Raw genomic sequence first — 19,758 nt, 5'->3', positions numbered from 1 at the left:
TGAGTAGAGAGCACTCGAAGGTGCTATGGCACTGCTCTCTCAAGCTTATTCGTGTAAGAAGTTCACCGTTGTGAATTCTCATCATGTTTCTCACCAGCGAACTCAATAAGTGGAGGAATCATCCACCCAGTCACCATGACACCTTCTGCCAATGGCGAGCGAGAGTACCATCCTTACCAACACATGTCGCTGTGCGCACGTGGATTCCCGCACTTTCGTGAACACGCGCGCCTGAATCGACGCAGATGCTCGCACCGACATCTATCCCTGCATGGGTGCAGATGCTCACATTGATGTAGATGCCCGCATTGACGCGGATGCCTGCATTGACGCAGATGCCCACATCGATGTGGATGCCCGCATCAATGCGGATGCTTGTATTAACACAGATGTCCGCATTTATGCTCATGCAGATGCCTTCTTACTGCTTTGTTACTAACTATCCCCTCATCTAGCTTCACCTCGATGCGTCGCCTCGCGGCTCCTACGATTTAGGGATCCGAGATTCAGTTCTCTACGTCGCATTCACTCCTACTAATATGGGAATGGCAGCTTACCTCGGCTCACTTTTGCACAGGTCAGGGTCACTATCGGGGCCGGGTTGCCCCTACGGAGTTTCCACCCAAAAACTATCTGCTTGCACCCAAGCAGACATTTTTTCTCGTTCTCGCTACTTACACAACTGCACGAGAGCGCTCAAAAAGTTGTCGTTATAAGATGCGTGGAAGCTCACGGTTTCCCACAGGAATACATCGAGAGACTGACCCTTCCTTGTCTCGAACTCGCTATCACGTCCACCACCTGAAATCGAGCAACAAATACTCGACTCCTGCACTAGCGCTTGTGTTTGTGCCTTCATGTCCGTTCCTGGGTGCGTCACATCAACGAGCCGTGTTATGTTTGGTGTGCCATGCTCAGACGTTAGTACCTTAGATTCCTTCGAATTTCCCTGACTCCCTAGAGGCGCTGGGTCTCAGCTACAAAAATGGTGCAGGAGCATTCAAATTCACTCATGGCCTTCGTATCACAATGCTTAATGGGATGCATGTATCCCCCAGTAGTGCTTCAGTAACAATCCTAAACACAGCTAATCTTCTGTAAGCCAGTTCGCGTGAGTCAGGTGAGAGGACAAGGGTGGGACGTTGAATGAGGCAAGAAGATGACTCAAGGACAGATTGCTGAGAAGCTGAAGCGGTGCACTGTCACTCGACTTGGCTCTTGCACACCCATTCGAGGACCAGTGGTTGGTGCAAGTGTGGGTGGACGGCTAGCGTCAGTAAAAAAAATAACCAGTATATTGATTTAAATATTGTCAGCACATATAGCAAATCACTTGACTAGATACTGGGTGACTTCCCGTAGGCAAAAATAATGTAGAATAGAATATAATTTCACGTATTAGGAAGGTGTGCCGCGATGCCGGGTGACATTTCGTCACCGTTTGAAATTCATCAAGGGTCTACCCCCCTCAATAAACCTTAAATCTGTAGGGGGGGGTACCCCCCCCCCCTACAGATTATTCTAACGGGAATAAACTCAGACTTGCCTTTTCAGGATCACTCACATCCGCTGACATAATCTTACCTTCTGTTGTCCACCGTTTGATACCACCGCTCCAGCGCCGTTTGATACTTCACGGATCCCTCGTATACATACTGGGTGCCTGTACAGAGTTGTACAAGTTTGTCTGGCATAAAGAGAGACGATTTTTGAGGAGTACAAAGTGAGCATTCGTTGGTTTGGGTCCTTTCTCTCACTAACACTACACTCCGAAATTGAAGTTCTATACTCATGGTTGACTTACACTATGACGGCGCCGGCAATGCATACACTCCATCTGTCAATGCGTTCTTGTCGAGTCAGTTCAGTTCCCACCAGTACAGTAGCTGCAACAATGAGTGCGGATTCTTCATCGTCGATTACTTCTGTCTCTATCTCGTTTTGCCATGCTTGATATTGATATAAAATATATTCCGTTGGCCTATGGTTTGGTTTTTCGTACAGAATATCTGATTGCGTAACTTGGAAAATGTTTTTCAAAGTCCGGTATATGATAATCCGCATTATTTTGCCTATGGGAAGTCACCCACTATGACGAAAACTCTATGTCTCCTTGAAATCAACCAAATAAACACCATCACGAAAGTGGGAATAAATAAAGGCAAAATCCCCCGCCCTTTTGGAGTACGAGGCAGCCGTTAACTTCACCGAGTATCACACACCACTGCCAGTCGATATATGCACACGCTCCTGGAAAGCGATTGAGGTCATAACAGTCGCTGCGTCGGCATCGGCAACGAGCTTAGCGTGATATTCTCGAATGCCAAGTATCAGGCGCGGTCCCAGGACAAAAATCTGCACGACCTGGAAAATCTGAAACAAACCAACAACAATCTGAGCGCCCAGGGAATTGGTCTATAGAAACAATAAATTGTGGTAGCGTGCATAGGCAAGTGAAAGGTTGACATACCGTTAATAATGTTGGAGTGAAATCAACAATGAGCTCGAAGCAACAAACAACAACAAAACTACCATGTCCGACACTTCAGTGGTAAAAAGGAACGATAATCACAGCATGAGCTTACCTCGCAAAGTAAACCACGTGAGTTTTCATCAACACCATGAAACAGTCCTCGAAAATTCCTCCTTCCGAATGTTGTCGCAGTTCACGGAAGTGTTTTACCGCAATCCAGATTGCGAGACATAGTGTGAGGACCTCCCACACGGTGGTGAGTATCCAATTGGCAGACATCAGAAGTAGGACATCTTCCGGATAGTCAACCTCGCACTGATAAGTGCCGGAGAGAATGAATTCCTCTGGTATCCATCGATCATCAATGAGCCCCGTGTACATTTATTTTCATCCACAATTAAGCTCACCCCCTGAAACCTGCATTGTCGTTATTACGGTGGCCACTCCGTCAAAAATATTGACAGCCAGGACAGTGACAACGAGAAATATCAGGATTTTTCTGGATCGCTGATACATGGCATACAACCGAATGACTATGATGACTTGCAGCATGTTTCAGTCAAGTCAACATCACTGAGGTCTCATAAGTGCCAAGCTTACCCCTCAGCATTACAAATGCCACTTGAACTGTCCAATTCCATACGTTGTACGAAATTAAGCCTGACGAATCCAGTGAGTGACCAGCCTCAGGTAGCACACACCCCAAACAGACTCACACCTGTGGCAGTATAGCACGGCAGCCATTAGTGAACCAATAAGGTAGCAAGGAACCACACCCACTCCTACAGGGCACTACGGTTAATTGGAGGGAATGGCAGTGATATGTGCAGAAGACTCACTGTATCTGACAGCAAAATGGTCGGCACACTCCCTGAATGCCACCGGTCAGAAGAAGCAAAGACAACGAATGTGCTGAAACATACCCAGCATGTACACGCTGATTATGAGAGATAGACAATTAGCACGACACCGATTGTGTAGCCTTCAGAACATACGCAGCAGATAAGATTCCAAGGTAGCGCGTCTAAAATACTTTCAAGTCAGCACAACATGGAAACCGTGACAAATAAGGTACATACACCGAGATACATGACTGTCATTTGGGACCAGTGTTGCCTCTGGAATCAAATGAATTGTCATGTGTGTTTCTCTGATACCAGGCATCACTCACCCATATCAGTTCCACCTATAAAACCATTCTCAGCAAAACGGCTGCTCCGGTCGTAGCATCGACATACCTCTTGTCCAAGTGTAAGTGCTGAAAGTACTTGTAAAAAATCAGCAGTCCTTGGATATCATCATGCTCACCCCAATCATATGTTATTCCCATGAAGGCGGCAACTGCGAGACCGCACGAGGTTAGATTGAGACATTGACAGCATCAAATTCGACGGCTCTCTACGAACCTATAAAATAGCTCAAAAAAAGACTTGCACTAACGGTCGGCCACCAAGCGGGATCGTCTGAGACTATAGTCATATCGGTCCAGAATCGGTGTGGGTGAGGAGCGAACTTAGTGGACGTATGAAAATGACATTCGTGCTAGATATAGTTTTTGGAATATCGAAATGAGATCCGTTCCTGCATGCACTACGCCAAAGTAAGTATTTTCAAATGATAAAGAAAGATGAACTCAATCCGGGCGCTCAGCGTAGATGTTGGTCGTCAAGTGGCAGTTGCGAGGGCGGAACACTTTAATGCTGCATGAAATTGAAGAACATCAACATACCTCTCTGCCTCAACATCGGACTTTTGTCTCATAGGGGTGCCAAAAACGGTCAGTGCAGAATCTTTGATTTGTAACGTGATGTTGGTGCAGACTGCAGTGGTGACAGGCATCAATTTTCACAGCCAGAAACAACCTAATTGAGCGCTGTATGTATCCGTTTGCACAGCCTGATACATCCGATTGAGCATCCATGATTGATATCTAGTGAAGATGCAATGCTACCTCTAGATTCAGTCTCTGCTTCGCAGGCCTGAACGTGACAGCACCTCCGGGGCCGTTCAATGAGGTCAGAGTGTAAAACAAGGAAAGTCCAAACGAAGCAGACAGAAAACTCACCTGTACAGCCCCTTCAAGACCTTCCAATGCCCCTGCTCCTCCGTTTCCTAAGCACGTGCCACCACCTCATCTTCCTGCCTTCACCTCGGTCGTTGTCTATTTATAGTATAAGAATGTCATTAGACGATAAGACGGAGCTGATACAGGGTGCACCGCGCTCGATTTGCATCAAATTCAAGATCCGTATTTGAAGTGCGGAGAATATAAAACCATCCAAACAGGAATGAGAGGGCACAGGGAGGAAAGAGTGGCCCTTACGTCACAGAAAGTTGGCAAGCCAGTATAGAAGTTAGAAATGAAGTAACTACCACAAAGTCATGATCAACTCACCTCCGGGCTGCAAATGCACAACCCTCAACGTTCACCATTTAATCCCATGCGCTGCTTTCCTCATTTCACCTAAATCTTCACTCCGGAGATTGATCGCCACATGCACAGTTGTGCCCACCACTTAGAGGAGTACCACCCCTGAACAGCATCCTAGGAAGATCCATCGATTGCACTATATCGGAATTAGGATAGTGCATATTTTCATCAAAGTGGCACTGATAACTCACCACATTGTACATTCTCATTCCTGTAATACTATTGATGGTAATCGCCGATTTGGCAAATGCCAAAAGATCGTGAGTAGGACTTTTAGTTCGCGCTGTTTGATGCACAGCTGGGTTGTGAATAAATATTAGCTTTCAAGCTAGCACAAAATGGTGACCGCGACAAATAAGCTATATGCACCGATATACAGAATTGTCATTGCAGACCAGCGTTGTCTCCGGAATCAAGTGCATCTTCATGTATGTTCCTATGACACTCACCCAGATCAGTTCGACCTATCAAGCCATTCTTAGCAAGATGACTGCTCCGGTCATAGCATTGACATACCTCTTGCCCAAATGTAAGTGCTGAAGATACTTGTAAGATATCGACGGTCTTTCAATGTTATCGTGCTCACCTCAATCATAGGTCGCTACAACAAAATAGGCAACTGTGAAACCACAGCCAACTTAGCTAAGGTTAGATTGAGTCAGCTTCAACATCCGACTGCTCTCCACGAAGCTGAAAAATAGCGGTCCAAGCGATATGCATTGATGATCGACCGCCAAGTGGAATCATTTGAGACTATGGTTATAGTGGTAGGTGGATGAGATGCGACCTTGGTGGACGTATGGTAACGATGGCATTCGTGCTCATTGCTAGTTATACCATCGTCTAGTGTTTGGGGTCACGGAAACGGGTTTGAAGGATAATGACCGCTCCTACTTTGAGTGGCCGAAGTAGGATATTTTTGCATGAAGAAAGATAAATCAATCCAGGGGATCATAGTGGATGTTGATCATGGAATATTTGCACGAGCGAAACACTTGAACCGAACTTGGTCGGAACACCGCATAAGATCGATCAATATCAAGAACTGTTCGCAATCTTGTCGCCCTGTTTCCGATGCCATTCTCGAAATGTTTTCGATACACGTGCATCAGTCCATTGATGCAACCAAGTACTACCTCATCTGTTTGACAAATGATGATTATGGTGCGACCATCGAAAAACCTCTGATCTCTTCTTTCCTCGCCTCGCCAGCACAGGCCCGTGGAGCGTGAATGCTCATTCAAGTCAACAAATGCACATTGCGTCAGCTGCATGACACCGGATCAGAAAAGTCAGCCGTCAAGAATAGGAAGATTTACCTTGGCTACAGAGAGCTCGGAGCTCCGACTGACGATCAAGATTCGAGACTTGAGAGCTCTTGTAGCGTTAAAACCCTTGCATGCTAAGAGATTATACAAAGCCGGTTCTGTATGAGTTTGCTTAGTGGAAAATAATCGAAAAGGGATCCTAGGATGCTCACTGCGAATGTAAATTTGCTGTGAATAAGTTGTCGAGCAGCTGTACGATTTCAATCAGATGGCATTGGTTCGACTTTTGAAAGAGTAGGATGCCATGGCTGAGGCCTAAGGACTAAGGACTGAGTACTTCAATTTGAAGCACTGGAGGATGCTGCAGGTGCGGCCCGTGCGAATCAATACAATATCGCTTTATGATGATAAAGCGGGCATGGGCATTTTGGAACAAGAATATATCAGACGAGCACTCTGAGCACGAACCTAGACTCGTGACCGAGAGGATGGCTGTAAGGTCAACTTGAAGTTGATTGGATGCGTGGATGTTTTTCCAAACCCGGTATATTATTATGTAACCGCTAGGAACTTTGTCTCCTCCGTGTTCACTCGGACTCATCAGTCTCGTTACCTGGTATTATAATTTACACTCCTTTGAGTCTTGCACCCCACACTCATAGGAACACCTTTATCTTACGGTTTGCACCTGTATTACTTCGCAACGATTATCAGGTCTGTGGACGAAATTCAGAGCAGTCCCCGGCTTGTTCAGCTCTTTGCGGTGAGTGCGTGCCTGGTTTGACATGTTGACATTCTTTATTAGTATTAAATGTGGGCTCAACGTTCAACGTTCCTCACCCGTGGGTAATAAAGATAGTAATCTCGAATCAAACGAGCTATGTTTTTTAGGCCCATTCCCTAATAGTGGGCGTCCCAGTTATCTCTTTTGTGCTCTTGTTACTAATCAGCTGCTAGTGGTTGTGACTGAAGCTTGAAGTCTTATTACGAGTCATATTCTCTTCATGTGAGCTATCCCGATGGTCTGAACTCTGACCACCTGTCTGATTCTGTCAGTACATTGAATCTCTGCTTAGACCTCCATAAACCTCTTTGGCTGGCAATGCCGAGGACAATCAGCAGGCACCGGCGCTGAGAGACAAAGTGCTCAGCATATGGTTGCTGTCAACGCTCTCATACTAAAGTTACTCTGCATACTTGGTAAGGCTTGCACGTTTTGACGTGGATGATCATTGCGTTTATTTTGCTCCGGTTATTCTGCAGGGAACACCGTCTTGTAAGTACTCTGCATCTGGCCAGCAGTTGCCGTTTTAGAGACAGTGGTGGACCACAGCTGTAGTGTCAGCGGAACAATGTCTAATGTCTCATACTGTTCACAAGAGAGCTGCCGATCGAGTCAATGATGCCATGACCTCCATAAGTGGACACACTCACTCGAAAAAAAAACACCGGAGGACCTGTGTATCCGTAGATTCATGTGGAATTGGCTATATAAAAGAGGTATTGTGCATGAGCACCAACACAACTTTCAATCATGCATCGTGTTTTTGAATGCGACGATATCATTTATGCCGTGTTACAACATGTCAAGTCCTCTGCGACGGACTTGGTGAACGTGGCGATGACATGCTCCAGGCTGGCGGATCCCGCCCTCAATATCCTCTGGTCTGAACAGTCAAGTTTGGCACCCCTCATCATGTGTCTACCACAAGACACCTTGGAGGTCACGGAGAACGGGGTGGATCATACTGTTGTAAGTGAAGTACAATATTCGAGTCTTGACAGGACAATGCTCACCGTGCTTCGATTTGTAGCATTTTTCCAGAGAGCCAACTCCCATTGAGTGGGAGCGCCTCAGAATGAACGCATCAAGAGTGCGCCGGCTTGTTAGCACTCATGGCTTCACTGACGTGCTGAAGCCACGTCGCGGTGAACCGTCGTTTATCCCGGACCCAGATGTCAGTGATCATGTCCTGCAGAGGCTTTTTGCTTGGTCCCGTCCCGCCACACTCTTCCCAAACCTTTGCGAATTGCATTTCGAGGCCGTGTTTGGTCTTCTGGAACATAGCTCAAAATTCTGGTTGCTTCGGCAGTTCATTTCGCCTGGATTGCAAGCGCTCCGGTTTGATGTAACTGGTATCCCAACGCCTGAAGTAGAGCAATTGTTTGCTGCTCTTCCAGCAGAAGCGCACGGTCTGCGCCAACTGACAGTATCGGCAGGCGATGGTACTACGGCTTTGACAGTCCCCCCGAGTCTTGGAAAGCTGCCAAAGTTAATTGAACTGGCCATTTTCGGAATCGATGTGTGCTTGACGAGGCAGACGATAGCCAATATCCAGCAAGCACGGTGTCTTCAAAGCCTCAAGCTTAAGTTGTGCGGAACCTCCTGCGACGCGGGCGGTATACCCCTTGAATTGCCTAGTCTCAAAACCCTCTATATCTCTGATGGTTCCTTGCCACAATGCACACACTTCCTTCGTCAAGTCACCACCCGACAACTATCACACATCAATATCAGGTACTGCGGATCTGCTAGCCCGGCAGAAATGACCGCGTTCATAGAATCCTTGTCTACTTCGTGCCAAACTTTTGGATATTTGGAACGGATCTATTTGGTCGACGAATCAACACATCCTGATTATCTGCTTGTCATCCCACTCTCCTCCGACATCTTCCGGCCCTTGTTCAAGTTCAACAGGCTGTTGTCTGTTAAATTTATCGGCGTTGGAAATTTCAACCTTGATGATGGGTTCCTCAATGATGTCCCAGTTGCCTGGCTGAGTATTCGGGAATTGAAGCTCACCTCCTGGAAGAGGCGTGCCTTTTATAGCGTCACCTTCACCGCTATGATGTCACTGGCGTTAAGGTGCAGATCGCTGCAGACCCTACATCTGACGGTTGATGCTACGCAATCAACGACAATCCCTCGAGCGGACGGGACCGAGGAGCTTTGGCCTACGCAAACCGCCCTTCGTAACCTCCATCTCGGGTACTCCGAGGTGTCGGAGGTTGCGCGCGTACCGTATTTCCTAGCTGAGGTATTTCCAACTCTATTGAATTTCAAATGGTATGCCTGTCACTTTGGGGATTCCGATGTCGATATTGCTATGGAATCAGCGCTGTATGACGCATCGCAACAACTACGGGCGCTTCGGAACTCGACCGACGACGACGATTCAGATGAGCGATGGGAGAAGGATTCAGACGACAGTTGGGCGTGGTGAGGAATGGAGGTTCCATCGTAACGCAATCGATGTTATATTCATACTAGAGCGATATAGCTGCTGTATACGTCTGTCATACCTGTATTCCCGGTGATGGTGTATGCCTGAAAGCAGCAACTCTTCAAAAAAAAGTGAATTACGCTGTGGTTCGCGGGTTTTTACATCTCATAACCACCGTTCATTCATTATAAATCGTATCATTTCACTGAGCTTGTGTTAAGAGTCACGGCTGCGATATACCGTGTACTCAAGATCTTTCGTTTGCGCTAGACGTATGAGAAGTCCTGCCTGTAACCTCTTTGCCGTTCGACAAGGCAATGCCGTCATGGAGAGCGCGATGCGAGCTTAGTGCATGATGCACAATATATGCTTTCAAGCAAGACGGCCGGATCAAGCAGAAGCGCGGCTCCTTGATTCTAAATCAAACGACTAGGAGCTTAGGCCTGGGATAACTCGGAGTCTGTTTTGGTCATTACGACCAAACCACGTCTCCGAACGTCCCACTGGTGAGAGTGAGAACCACTCTTCAATAAAGGTATATCCACCACGACGGTCTGCAGAGGAGGGAATTCAGAAATCACGAAAGTGGAGCATGTGAGAGGACATATATTGTTGCAGATAGGAGTAGGTCTAAATCAATCAAATGATAGTAAGTAAATGATATCGATGAAAGACGCGTAAGTGAGAGAGATTTGGTGTGATGAGTCGGCTGAACTCCGGCCAATGATACTCAAGGTTATTAACTGAAGGGATGATGAAGCTGATGGGGTGATGGAAAGAGTCTCCCAGCGCTCGCTCTCTGAACGAAGGATTTTGCCTTTGCTGCTGAGCCTGGAAAAGCGCACCGGCAGTGATGCATGATGTAGCCACTGGAGTGGTCGAGTACTATCATTTCAAGGACGAGTGGCCGAATCCATGCCAGAGCGTGTTGAAAACGGATCAGACATGGGAAAAGCGACTTCAATATTTGGTGCCCTAATCATTAGGGAAACTGAAAGAACCTGGATGCGCGAACAATACTTGCATTGAATTTGCAGCAAGTCGACGACTCGTACAACCAGGTGAAAACCAGGAGTGAGCTGATAAAAGTAGTCGAGACGATGGTATATCCAAATGAGAAAGTGCTATTAGGCCGTTCTATCGTTCAGACCAAGATCCGGGGAAGCTTGGCCGAATGGACCAGCCTGAGGATGTGGTGTCTTGAGCATGTCACGTTGACGAGAGTCGTGTGGGCCAGTCCTAATGCACTTCTTGCCCAAGGCTACCTCCGAATGATGAATCATTGTGACTCGGGTGAAAACTAGGCAGACTGGTCATGAGTCTAGGTGAAGACAGAGTACAACAGTACTACATAGTAGAGGAGTTACTAGGACCACTGAGTTAGGACCAAATCAAGATTCATCCATTCCGGAAACACCCGGGCTTCGAGTTCGGTACTTCACTGAGTCAAACTACTGTCACCCGGTGGTCACCCTCAATGCTGACATTGGGTACACTCCGACATGCGATACCCTTGGTGGAAAGAAGGATTCTGCGTCTTCAGGCCAACCTGTTGCAGAACGAGTGAAAGAAGCTGCACCCATCAGGTGCACAACACCCCAGTGGTTATGACCTCGCATCGCCTGGCGTGGCGTGATCACTGACGTCTTACCAGTAGAGGAAGATATGGTCTGCGCTCGAAGTCTCAACTATTGCAGATCGTATATCGTGTATACAAGAGAAGTCTTCCAGGATCTTTGAATGATCAGACCACGTTATCTGACAATGGCAATGATTACTGGTGAGTCCAGGGGCCTATCTCCTTATTTGATGCTTATCAGAATCACACAAGCTGTGGCTCGCGAGACTGTGCTTGCAGGAATCTGAAATCGCTGGTGAGCAAGTTGTCAACTTTAACCGCATAGAGTATCACTCATGAGAGGCACAGTTCGGAGGAGCACAATCACTAGCGATCAATGAGTGTCTGGTTTGGAGTCGAGGAAGCTGGGCAGTCGTACGTTCATGCCGTTCTTAAAGCTGTGTTCCATCCGGTGATCGCTTCACAGCAATGACCTTCCTGTGTTGTCGAAGCGTTCAGGTATGCGGCCGCGCTCCTCACCAGCCGTGCAGCTTCTGCTTCTTTCTACGATTCTAATATACTTTGTCTTCTCTCTCAATTTGGCGAGCTTCGTATCTCGCTTCCTCTTCCTCGGCAGCTCTTTGATGTTCAACCATACGGTGGTGAATTTCACTACCCGTAAGGAGCCGATCACAGAACATGGATCACAAAATCACAATAGACTGCATGCCAACCAGTGAACTCTTGTAGTGTGTTTCGCGATCGTAAGCGCTGCGAAGTGCATGCTCCTTGGCTGATTCGAGTTCTGTCTTTAGTAGGTCATGCTTTCGTAACTCGTTTACGTGTTGGCGTAATAGGCATCGAGATGAATGCGGAGAGACTGTGGGTGGATCATACTGGGAACGAACCTGTTGCAGGGCCTGAACTGTTTTCTGATGGTGTCTTGACAAACGGATCATGTGAGTTGTGTTCCTTAAGCTTCAGGTATCGTTGAATACTTGTGAACACCTTTACAGGACTAGTCTGTCTCCAAGCTGGGAGCCATCATTTCCTTTGTGGGTTTTTTCCAGCCCATTAATCATGATGAGATGCAGCTTTCGGGAGCAGTTTCAATCTTGCTACAATGACTTCTACTCGATTTCCCCGTCAAGTCGGCCTCTCGGTGAGTTTCGTAGATCGTATTGCCTCATCTGATCCTCAACTAAGGCTAGTATGGGTGGCATCCTGTGCAGAAGTTTTGCATCGTATCATTTAGGAATATCTATCTGGTCCGACGGCTCACTCCGGACTACGTATCGTTAACGTTGGTCCCATATTATTAGTTCAAGCTCTCAGGCCTAGCCAGGAACTGCCACGTCAGCTGTTCTAGTGAGCTGTGGAATGAGTGCGGACCTGGGACGACGCATTTAGGACGAGTTACGACTCATGACTCGTACAGCAACTGCGGAAGCGCCGCATACCCACGGTCAGTTTGCAACTATAAGAACCTGCCCTTTGACGATTCACTTCTCTTCCCATACAATCACGAACACATCATAAACTTTTCTCAACAGTAATCATGAGCAACCCTTCACGCGGCAGAGGTGGTCCCCGAGGCGGCTACTCTGGTGGCCCTCGAGGGGGTGCTGGTGGGTTCAGTGCAGGAAGAGGCTCTAGTACGAGGGGCGGATATGGCGGTGGTTCCAGAGGGGGAGTACCAGGAGATTTGATCTTCCGGGGCCCTGCATCTGTAGACCAACGTCTCGCTACCTTGGATGAACTAGTCTCTTCCTTCAATAAACTTACCTTCAACCCTGAGCGCCCTCACCGGCCTGGCTTTGGTACCCTTGGCCGTCAAATCACACTGCGTGCCAATTTCTTTCCCATTAAGCTTCCCAAAGGACCCATTTACGACTATCATGTCGAGATTACGCCGTCCACAGACATTAAGCGCATTCGTGCACGCCTTTTCAAGCTCCTAGAACAAAGTAATCAACAAGACTGGGAACAGTTTGTACCGTTCATCGCTCATGACAGCAGTCAGAGGCTTGTGTCGGCCAAGAAGTTGCCTCAGCCCCTTGACGTGCAAGTTCAGTATTATGAGGAAGGAGAAGCTGGTCCCAATGCTAGATCCAAGACGTATACTTTCGCAATCATCCACACGGCCGACTTGGACATCGCACAGCTCACTAAGTAGGTTATGGAGAGTTGTTTCATTCGTTTTCGCGTTAATTCATGGTGTGTAGGTATCTTAGTGGCGATATCAAGTCACGGGACTACGACGTCCAGCCAGTGGTAGCTGCTGTGAACCTCGTGCTTCAAACGCATGCAGCGCGCACCGGTGTTCGTGTTGGCCAGAATCGCTATTTCTTTCCTTCGCAAGAGCGGTTTGAGCTCGCGCTTGGCATAGAGGGCGTGAAAGGCTTTTTCACGTCTGCCAGACCTACATATAACGAACTCATGGTAAACGTCGGTGTCTGTATGACTGCCTTCTACAAACCAGGCAATCTTGCAGACGCTATGATGGCGTTCCAGCGATCTTCCGATGGTGCTATGCCGCAGCGGTTTACCCAGAAGCTTAAGGTGACCACTAGACACCTAGGGTACGCGCAAAAGAAGCCGATCAAGAAGATCATGCCAACGAGTGCCAGACGGACTTTTTTCCACTGCGAAGAATACGGCAAGATAACTGTCGAAGAGTATTTCAGGAAAAGTTCGTTTTCTTTATCACGTTCTTTATTGCCTTGCTAATTTCCAGCAGAGTACCCCCATATCACGCTGAGGCATGCAGACGACCTTCCAGTCGTTGATATCTCAGGTCCGAATTCGAAATTCTCTATATACGTACCAGCCGAAATATGCGAAATCGAGCCCGGGCAACCATTCAGAGGGCGTCTCAATGAGAAAGAAACTTCGAACATGATTCGGTTCGCCTGCAATCCGCCAAAAGTCAATGCAGATACCATCACTGAAAACGGTCTCCCCACTCTTGGGTTTACTCCCGGGACGCTGGGAAGTCCTCTGAGTGGCTTCGGTATTACGGTGGACAACAACATGGCGGTCGTTCCTGGACGTGAACTTCCACCGCCTCGCCTCACTTACGAAGCAGGGGGAAGGCCGCTTAACGTCAGCAACGGCAGTTGGAACATTCTTGACGTCAAGTTTTATAACGGCGGGGCCATCAAGAGCTGGTGGGTGATGGTCGTTAGAGAGAAAGACGGACGAAGTGTGTTCAGCGGGGCCGACGACCCTCTTCTGACTGGTATTTGGAGAGGCTTTGGCGAGAAATGCCGCAATAGCGGAATGTCACTGGGATCACAACCCGTCAAGCTTGCCCAATCGCTCATCTCTCGCGCCGAAGACCCTGGTAGGCAGCAAGCGCTAGACTCGATTCGTCAGAAGATCAAGCAGAACATTTCCGAGAAAGGAAAACCGTCATTTATACTCGTCCTCCTGTCTCGCCGGGACAACTTCATTTATCCGGGCATCAAACGGATCTGTGACGTCGAATTGGGCGTCCACACCATACATATGCTTACGGATAAGGTGGTAGGAAAGGATCCCAATAAACAAGATCAATACTTCTCAAACATCGCTCTCAAGTTGAACACGAAACTCGGAGGTATCAATCATGTGTTGGATTCGGACAGCTTGAAATGGTTGACGAAGGCCAAGACGATGGTTGTTGGCATGGACGTTACGCATCCCGGCCCTGGCAGTATTGAAGGCACACCATCAATTGCCGCTGTTGTTGCGAGCGTTGATAGTTCTTTCGTCCAATTTCCAGCAAGTCTCAGGTGTCAGGAGACCAAGAAAGAGGTGAGCTATGTTTCAATGTGATCGCTCTGATTCTCATCCTTCTTTGCAGATGATCACGGATTTGGCTGATATGATGATAGACCGGCTCAGATTGTACGCGGAGAAGAACCAAAGCCTACCAGATCGAGTCTTTGTTTACAGGGACGGTGTTTCTGAAGTGAGATAGGTTCTCCTTGCAATCTTGAATTCGCTTGCTAATATCGAATGGACAGGGTCAATTCAATACCGTGTTGGAGGAAGAGCTTCCTAAGATCCTAGAAGCATTCAAGAGAGTCCCGCAGAGGAAGCCGTATCGTCCGTTGTTAACTATTATCATTTGTGGAAAGCGACACCATGCCAAGTTTTGGCCGACCGACTCTCAGTTTGCGGACCGGAACGGTAACACTCGTCCAGGAACCGTCGTTGATAGAGGCGTCACTGCAGTGTACGGCCCTTTTATTTGACTACAAGTTGATTGTTCTTACATTTGATTACCCTAGGTTTGACTTCGATTTTTACCTTCAACCTCATGTTGGCTTGCAAGGTCATGTGAAGGCGACACACTACACTGTGGTGTATGACGAGAATCGCCTCGGCGCAGATGAACTGCAGCAGGGCACGCACACTGCAAGTTACCTGTACGCCCGTGCTACCAAGGCTGTAAGTCTCGTCCCTGCCGCGTACTATGCCGATTTGGCATGCGAGAGAGGGAGGTGTTACTTGAACGACTTCTTGAGTGCCGATGATAAGATGTCAAGCTCTGTCGTATCAGGGAAAGGAAGGGGGAAGGGAAAGGCAGACAAGGAAGAAGAGAAGATACGGGTGTTTAAAGAGGCAAAGAAAGCATGGGGAGAGGGTGTGCACCCCGACTTGCGGGAGAGTATGTTTTATATCTGACCTAGTAGCTACCAGTGCGACTCTCTAGTATTGTATTTGTATTTGACCGTTCTTTTCGTATTAGTCATGTGATCCCCAGCTATACACCGTCCGAACGGTTGACATTTACCTAAATACTACTACAACAACATATATATTTCTAAAACCCAACTGCCCGACGAGGTCTCCCGTCTTCAGACCTCGATGGTCGTTCCTATCTCAAGGGGGTATCCGATATGTACATAAGTACTTCCGACAGTGGTGACCGACGACTACCGACGACCATATCTACATCATGATATCAATGCCAATTAGACGCTCTTTATATTCCCCGTGCATCCTCATGGACAGTGGTGTTATACTCACGATGGCAACTTTTGCCAAATCCTCCTTTGACAGCACCATCATGATCTACGCGACTTTCAGGCCGACCTACCCTACGTCCCTGTTTAACTTCATATTCCGGTACCACGAGCGCATGAGGGTGCAAGATGGGATAGAGCAGTGGACCTTGGTTGTGGAACGGGTTAGTTCTAGCTAAACTCTTGACCTATGTCGATGATTTGGGATTCCAGATCAAGCAACTGTCGAACTCACTTTTCAAGCGCGTCACTGGCCGTCGACCCAAGTTATAAGATGATCGAAGTTGCTCAAGGTACCCTCCAGAAAACGCCGGAGTGCACTGGTCAATATGAGTACATACAGGCGAGCGCAGAGAGTCTAACATTCTTGGAGGATAGCAGTGTGGATCTAGTCATTTCCGGTGCGTGTGCTAGAAGGGCAAGGAGGACCTACTATTTACTCATGCTATCTGTGTGGTTGTAGCCGAGGCATGTCATTGGTTCGATTGGAACAAGATCTGGCCTGAGCTCGCAAGAGTGCTGAGGAAGAATGGGAGTGTTACATTATAGGTACGTGTTCCCATCTCCGAGCTACTACTTGTCCAGTGAATCTTGCTTGATTTAGAGTTACTCCCAGTTCCGCTTCGCCCACTATCCGTCACTCACACAGAGAATTAAGGCTTATATCGAAGGCACTGACCCACTGAACAGCGTTGGTCCATACTGAGAGCAACCCGGCCGTTTGATTTTAGATAACCACTTGATTGAGGTGCCAGATGGCAATGAAGTTGTACCTGGTGCGTTCAGTGATTCCGAGAGAGTCTTCTTCACAGGTTTGTCTTTGACCTGTCGTTACGTGACACTACACTAATGCATTCCAGGTGACTACTACCCATCCCTCCCTTGCCCACGCTCGGTGATCATCCGCAAGAAGATGACGTGGGATGACCTGCTATCTTATCTTAATACGTGGAGCTCGTTGCACACATTCCGTCAGCGCAACCCCACGGATGGGGAGAACCTGCGTGAAGATGTTGCAATGCGGTTCTGGAAAGATCTTAAGAAAGGTGCCGAGCGGGAGGATGGGAGACCCGTGGAAGGACATGATGAAGTAGACATTGAATGGCCGCTGGCGATGATAATGGTTAAGAGGTTGTAATAATCCTGGCGGTAGGTATTCTTTCGTTGGCGACTTGCAGATCATCTGACTAGACCATCTAGGCAACTGGCAATACCATGATTCAGAAGGCTAGCGAGGCTGTTACGTCTCCAAAGTCAGTTTATCAAATGCAGTACGCAAAGAACCCACAGGCTTGGACTTGTCACTACGCTATTACTGAAAAGTCTTGTCGGAGTAGTTCCCTTGGCTGCGGTAAGACCCTCGGGCCTCGGCGACGAACCAGCTGTTCCATAATCAACATGGTAACCATGTCAGCATGTTCAAGTTTTTTTTGGTATAATTTCGTCATCTGTGATCCAGACTTACACATGCTCTGTCCGAGGTGGTCCGGTTTTCTTGGTTACTGAACTCTTTTCATTCATGTCGTAGAATTCAGCCGAACATTGACACTGGAGGAAAGGGCGGCATACCTACATGTGCCTATATTGAGCGACCTTGACTGAGCTGTTATGCTCCCGGGCCTGTACCGGCGAGGCGGGGAGAGTGGAAACGATGGGCTTTCGATGCTCACCTTCAGTAACAAAGTAATGAATTTGTCATCTGTTCTTATATAACTTGCGGTCTTCATCCACCAAGTTGTGCGCATGTTTCGTCTACTTTGATTCGATTGAAAGCTTCCAAATTTTCTTCATGCAAATATACTTATTCTTATTTTGTGCATTTAAAGTAGGGACGGATATCATTCATCGATCTCATTTCGGTGATCCAAGCACTGGATGGTGATATATCTAGCCAGACCTATGTATCCTTGAAATCGAAACCAAATAAATAAACTTCGTCATTACCATCACAAAAGTGAAACGAAATCCCCCTGTTCCTTCAGAGCACTAGACAACTGTTAACTTCACGGGGCATCATACACTACTGCCAGTCGATATATGCACACGCGCTTGGAAAGCGATTGAGGTCATACCAGTTGCTGCGTCGGAGTCGGCCACGAGCTTAGCGTGATATTCTCGAAGACCAAGGATCAGGCGTGGTCCGAGCACAAACATCTGCACGACCGAGAAAAAAAATATGAAGAAACCCAACATAAAGTTGAGCGTCCACGGAATCTTCCTATAGAAACGATAGATTGTGGTAGCATGCAGAGGTAAGTGAAAAATTGACATACTGCCAAGGGTATTGAGGAGAAATCAATGATGAGCTGCAAGCAAGAAACAGCAACAAAACTAGCATGTCCTATCCTTCAGCAAAAAAGAGAAGCACGTTCACAATACGAGCTCACCTCGCAAAGTAAAGCACGTGAGTTTTCATCAACACCGTGAAACAGTCCTCGATAATTCTTCCCGCCGAATGTTGTCGCAATTCACGGAAGCGTTTTGCAGCAATCCAGACTGCGAGACACAGTGTGAGGACCTCCCATATAGTGGTGAGTATCCAATTAACAGAATCCAGAAGTGAATCTTCCGCATAGCGAATCAAGCACTGATTAGTGCCGGAGAGAACGAGTATCTCTGTTATTCATTAATGAGTTCCAAGCACATTTATTTTCATCCGCAATTAAGCGTACCCGCTGAAGCATGTAGAGTTATCATCAAGGTGACCACTCCGGTGAAAATGTTCATAGCCAGGAAGGTGACAATGAGAAATATCAGGATCTTTCTGGATCGTTGATACATGACATGTAACCGAGTCATGATGATGACTTGGAACATGTTTCAGTCCAGTCAACATCACTGAGGTCTCGCAAGTGCCAAGCTCACCCCACAGCATTGCAAATGCAAAAACACTCGTCCAATTCCGTACAGTGTACACGATAAAGCCTGACGAATACAGTCAGCGACTAGCCTCGGTTAGAAACACACTCCAAACAGACTTACACCTGCGATCGCATAGGGTGGCAGTCATTAGTGAACGAACAAGTTAATAAAGAACCACTCCTACTCCTACAGGACACTATGGTTAATTATGGGGGAATAGGCATCTGTGCAGAAGACTCACTGTATCTGTCAGCGAGAAGGACTGGATACTACCTGTATGCCGTTGATCAGAAGTAAACACAGCGAATGTATTAAGGGGACATACCCAGCATAATCATTCTAATTATGAGAGATAAACGATTAGCACAACACCAATTGTTTAGCCCTACGAACATACCCAGCAAATAATATTCCAAGGTAGCGCACCTAAGATACTTTCAAGTCAGTACAACATGGCAACCACAAAATACAACTTGAAGCTACACACACTGAGATACATAATTGTCATTATGGACCAGCGTTGCCTCTGTAATTAAGTCAATTTTCATGTATGTTCCTCTGACATGACACTACTCACCCACACCAATTCGACCTATAAAACCATTTAGCGACATGCCTGTTACGGTCATAGCATTGACATACCTCTTGTCCGACTGTAAGTGCTGGAAATATTTGTAAGATATCAGTAGTCTTTGAACATTATCAAGTTCACCCCAATCATACGTCACTCCAATGAAGGCAGCAACTGCGAAACCGCAGCCAAGGTTAGATTGAGACATCAGCTTCGACATCCGACTGCTCCACGAACATGCAAAATAGCTAAAAAGACGATATGCCTTGATGGTCGGCCACCAAGTGGGATCATTTGAGACTATGGTCATGTTGGTAGAGAGTGGGGGTGTGGGTGGGAGGTGAACTTGGTAGACG

General features: G+C 47.3%; 6 protein-coding genes across 6 annotated transcripts; 4 read left to right on the top strand and 2 right to left on the bottom strand.

The window, feature by feature from the left end:
* Nucleotides 1–135: 135 nt before the first annotated feature.
* Nucleotides 136–439, top strand: HD556DRAFT_1440534 (uncharacterized protein; the record flags this gene model as incomplete). The annotated part of the gene is made up of 2 exons (XM_041306126.1): nucleotides 136–199; nucleotides 246–439. 2 exons carry the CDS (start codon nucleotides 136–138, stop codon nucleotides 437–439), a joined length of 258 nt encoding a protein of 85 aa, XP_041163004.1.
* A 1,775-nt stretch (nucleotides 440–2,214) lies between these two features.
* HD556DRAFT_1440533 (uncharacterized protein) lies at nucleotides 2,215–3,952 on the bottom strand (the record flags this gene model as incomplete). Its single annotated transcript, XM_041306125.1, has 14 exons — nucleotides 2,215–2,415; nucleotides 2,471–2,528; nucleotides 2,586–2,817; nucleotides 2,881–3,015; nucleotides 3,074–3,133; nucleotides 3,190–3,265; nucleotides 3,313–3,344; nucleotides 3,397–3,410; nucleotides 3,469–3,497; nucleotides 3,553–3,591; nucleotides 3,645–3,659; nucleotides 3,712–3,740; nucleotides 3,782–3,814; nucleotides 3,880–3,952. 14 exons carry the CDS (start codon nucleotides 3,950–3,952, stop codon nucleotides 2,215–2,217), a joined length of 1,026 nt encoding a protein of 341 aa, XP_041163003.1.
* A 3,754-nt stretch (nucleotides 3,953–7,706) lies between these two features.
* HD556DRAFT_1534939 (uncharacterized protein) lies at nucleotides 7,707–9,695 on the top strand (the record flags this gene model as incomplete). Its single annotated transcript, XM_041309583.1, has 2 exons — nucleotides 7,707–7,925; nucleotides 7,987–9,695. The coding sequence occupies 2 exons, from the start codon at nucleotides 7,707–7,709 to the stop codon at nucleotides 9,394–9,396; spliced, it is 1,629 nt and encodes a 542-aa protein (XP_041163002.1). The 3' UTR covers nucleotides 9,397–9,695.
* Nucleotides 9,696–12,394: 2,699 nt separating this feature from the next.
* HD556DRAFT_225013 (Piwi domain-containing protein) lies at nucleotides 12,395–15,734 on the top strand. The gene is made up of 6 exons (XM_041309947.1): nucleotides 12,395–13,126; nucleotides 13,180–13,646; nucleotides 13,695–14,752; nucleotides 14,802–14,909; nucleotides 14,965–15,176; nucleotides 15,232–15,734. The coding sequence occupies exons 1-6, from the start codon at nucleotides 12,513–12,515 to the stop codon at nucleotides 15,626–15,628; spliced, it is 2,856 nt and encodes a 951-aa protein (XP_041163001.1). The 5' UTR covers nucleotides 12,395–12,512; the 3' UTR covers nucleotides 15,629–15,734.
* Nucleotides 15,735–15,974: 240 nt separating this feature from the next.
* HD556DRAFT_1430938 (S-adenosyl-L-methionine-dependent methyltransferase) lies at nucleotides 15,975–17,107 on the top strand (the record flags this gene model as incomplete). Its single annotated transcript, XM_041304951.1, has 6 exons — nucleotides 15,975–16,072; nucleotides 16,099–16,137; nucleotides 16,213–16,370; nucleotides 16,433–16,506; nucleotides 16,679–16,781; nucleotides 16,830–17,107. 6 exons carry the CDS (start codon nucleotides 15,975–15,977, stop codon nucleotides 17,105–17,107), a joined length of 750 nt encoding a protein of 249 aa, XP_041163000.1.
* A 963-nt stretch (nucleotides 17,108–18,070) lies between these two features.
* HD556DRAFT_1440530 (uncharacterized protein) lies at nucleotides 18,071–19,712 on the bottom strand (the record flags this gene model as incomplete). Its single annotated transcript, XM_041306124.1, has 11 exons — nucleotides 18,071–18,187; nucleotides 18,243–18,300; nucleotides 18,357–18,585; nucleotides 18,642–18,776; nucleotides 18,835–18,894; nucleotides 19,157–19,170; nucleotides 19,229–19,257; nucleotides 19,319–19,357; nucleotides 19,409–19,423; nucleotides 19,474–19,493; nucleotides 19,544–19,712. 11 exons carry the CDS (start codon nucleotides 19,710–19,712, stop codon nucleotides 18,071–18,073), a joined length of 885 nt encoding a protein of 294 aa, XP_041162999.1.
* Between the last annotated feature and the right edge of the window lie 46 nt (nucleotides 19,713–19,758).

Source organism: Suillus plorans (assembly GCF_016647745.1).
Source record: "Suillus plorans strain S12 chromosome Unknown HD556scaffold_14, whole genome shotgun sequence".
In the NCBI taxonomy this organism is placed as follows: domain Eukaryota; kingdom Fungi; phylum Basidiomycota; class Agaricomycetes; order Boletales; family Suillaceae; genus Suillus; species Suillus plorans.
This window is presented reverse-complemented; position numbering and strand designations above follow the sequence as displayed.

Excerpts from the sequence above, each read along its gene's own strand:
- HD556DRAFT_225013 (XM_041309947.1), top strand. The coding sequence starts at position 12,513 with ATGAGCAACCCTTCACGCGGCAGAGGTGGTCCCCGAGGCGGCTACTCT. Across the intron at positions 13,127-13,179 it reads GACATCGCACAGCTCACTAA|GTATCTTAGTGGCGATATCA; the intron begins GTAGGTTATGGA and ends CATGGTGTGTAG. Across the intron at positions 13,647-13,694 it reads CGAAGAGTATTTCAGGAAAA|AGTACCCCCATATCACGCTG; the intron begins GTTCGTTTTCTT and ends AATTTCCAGCAG.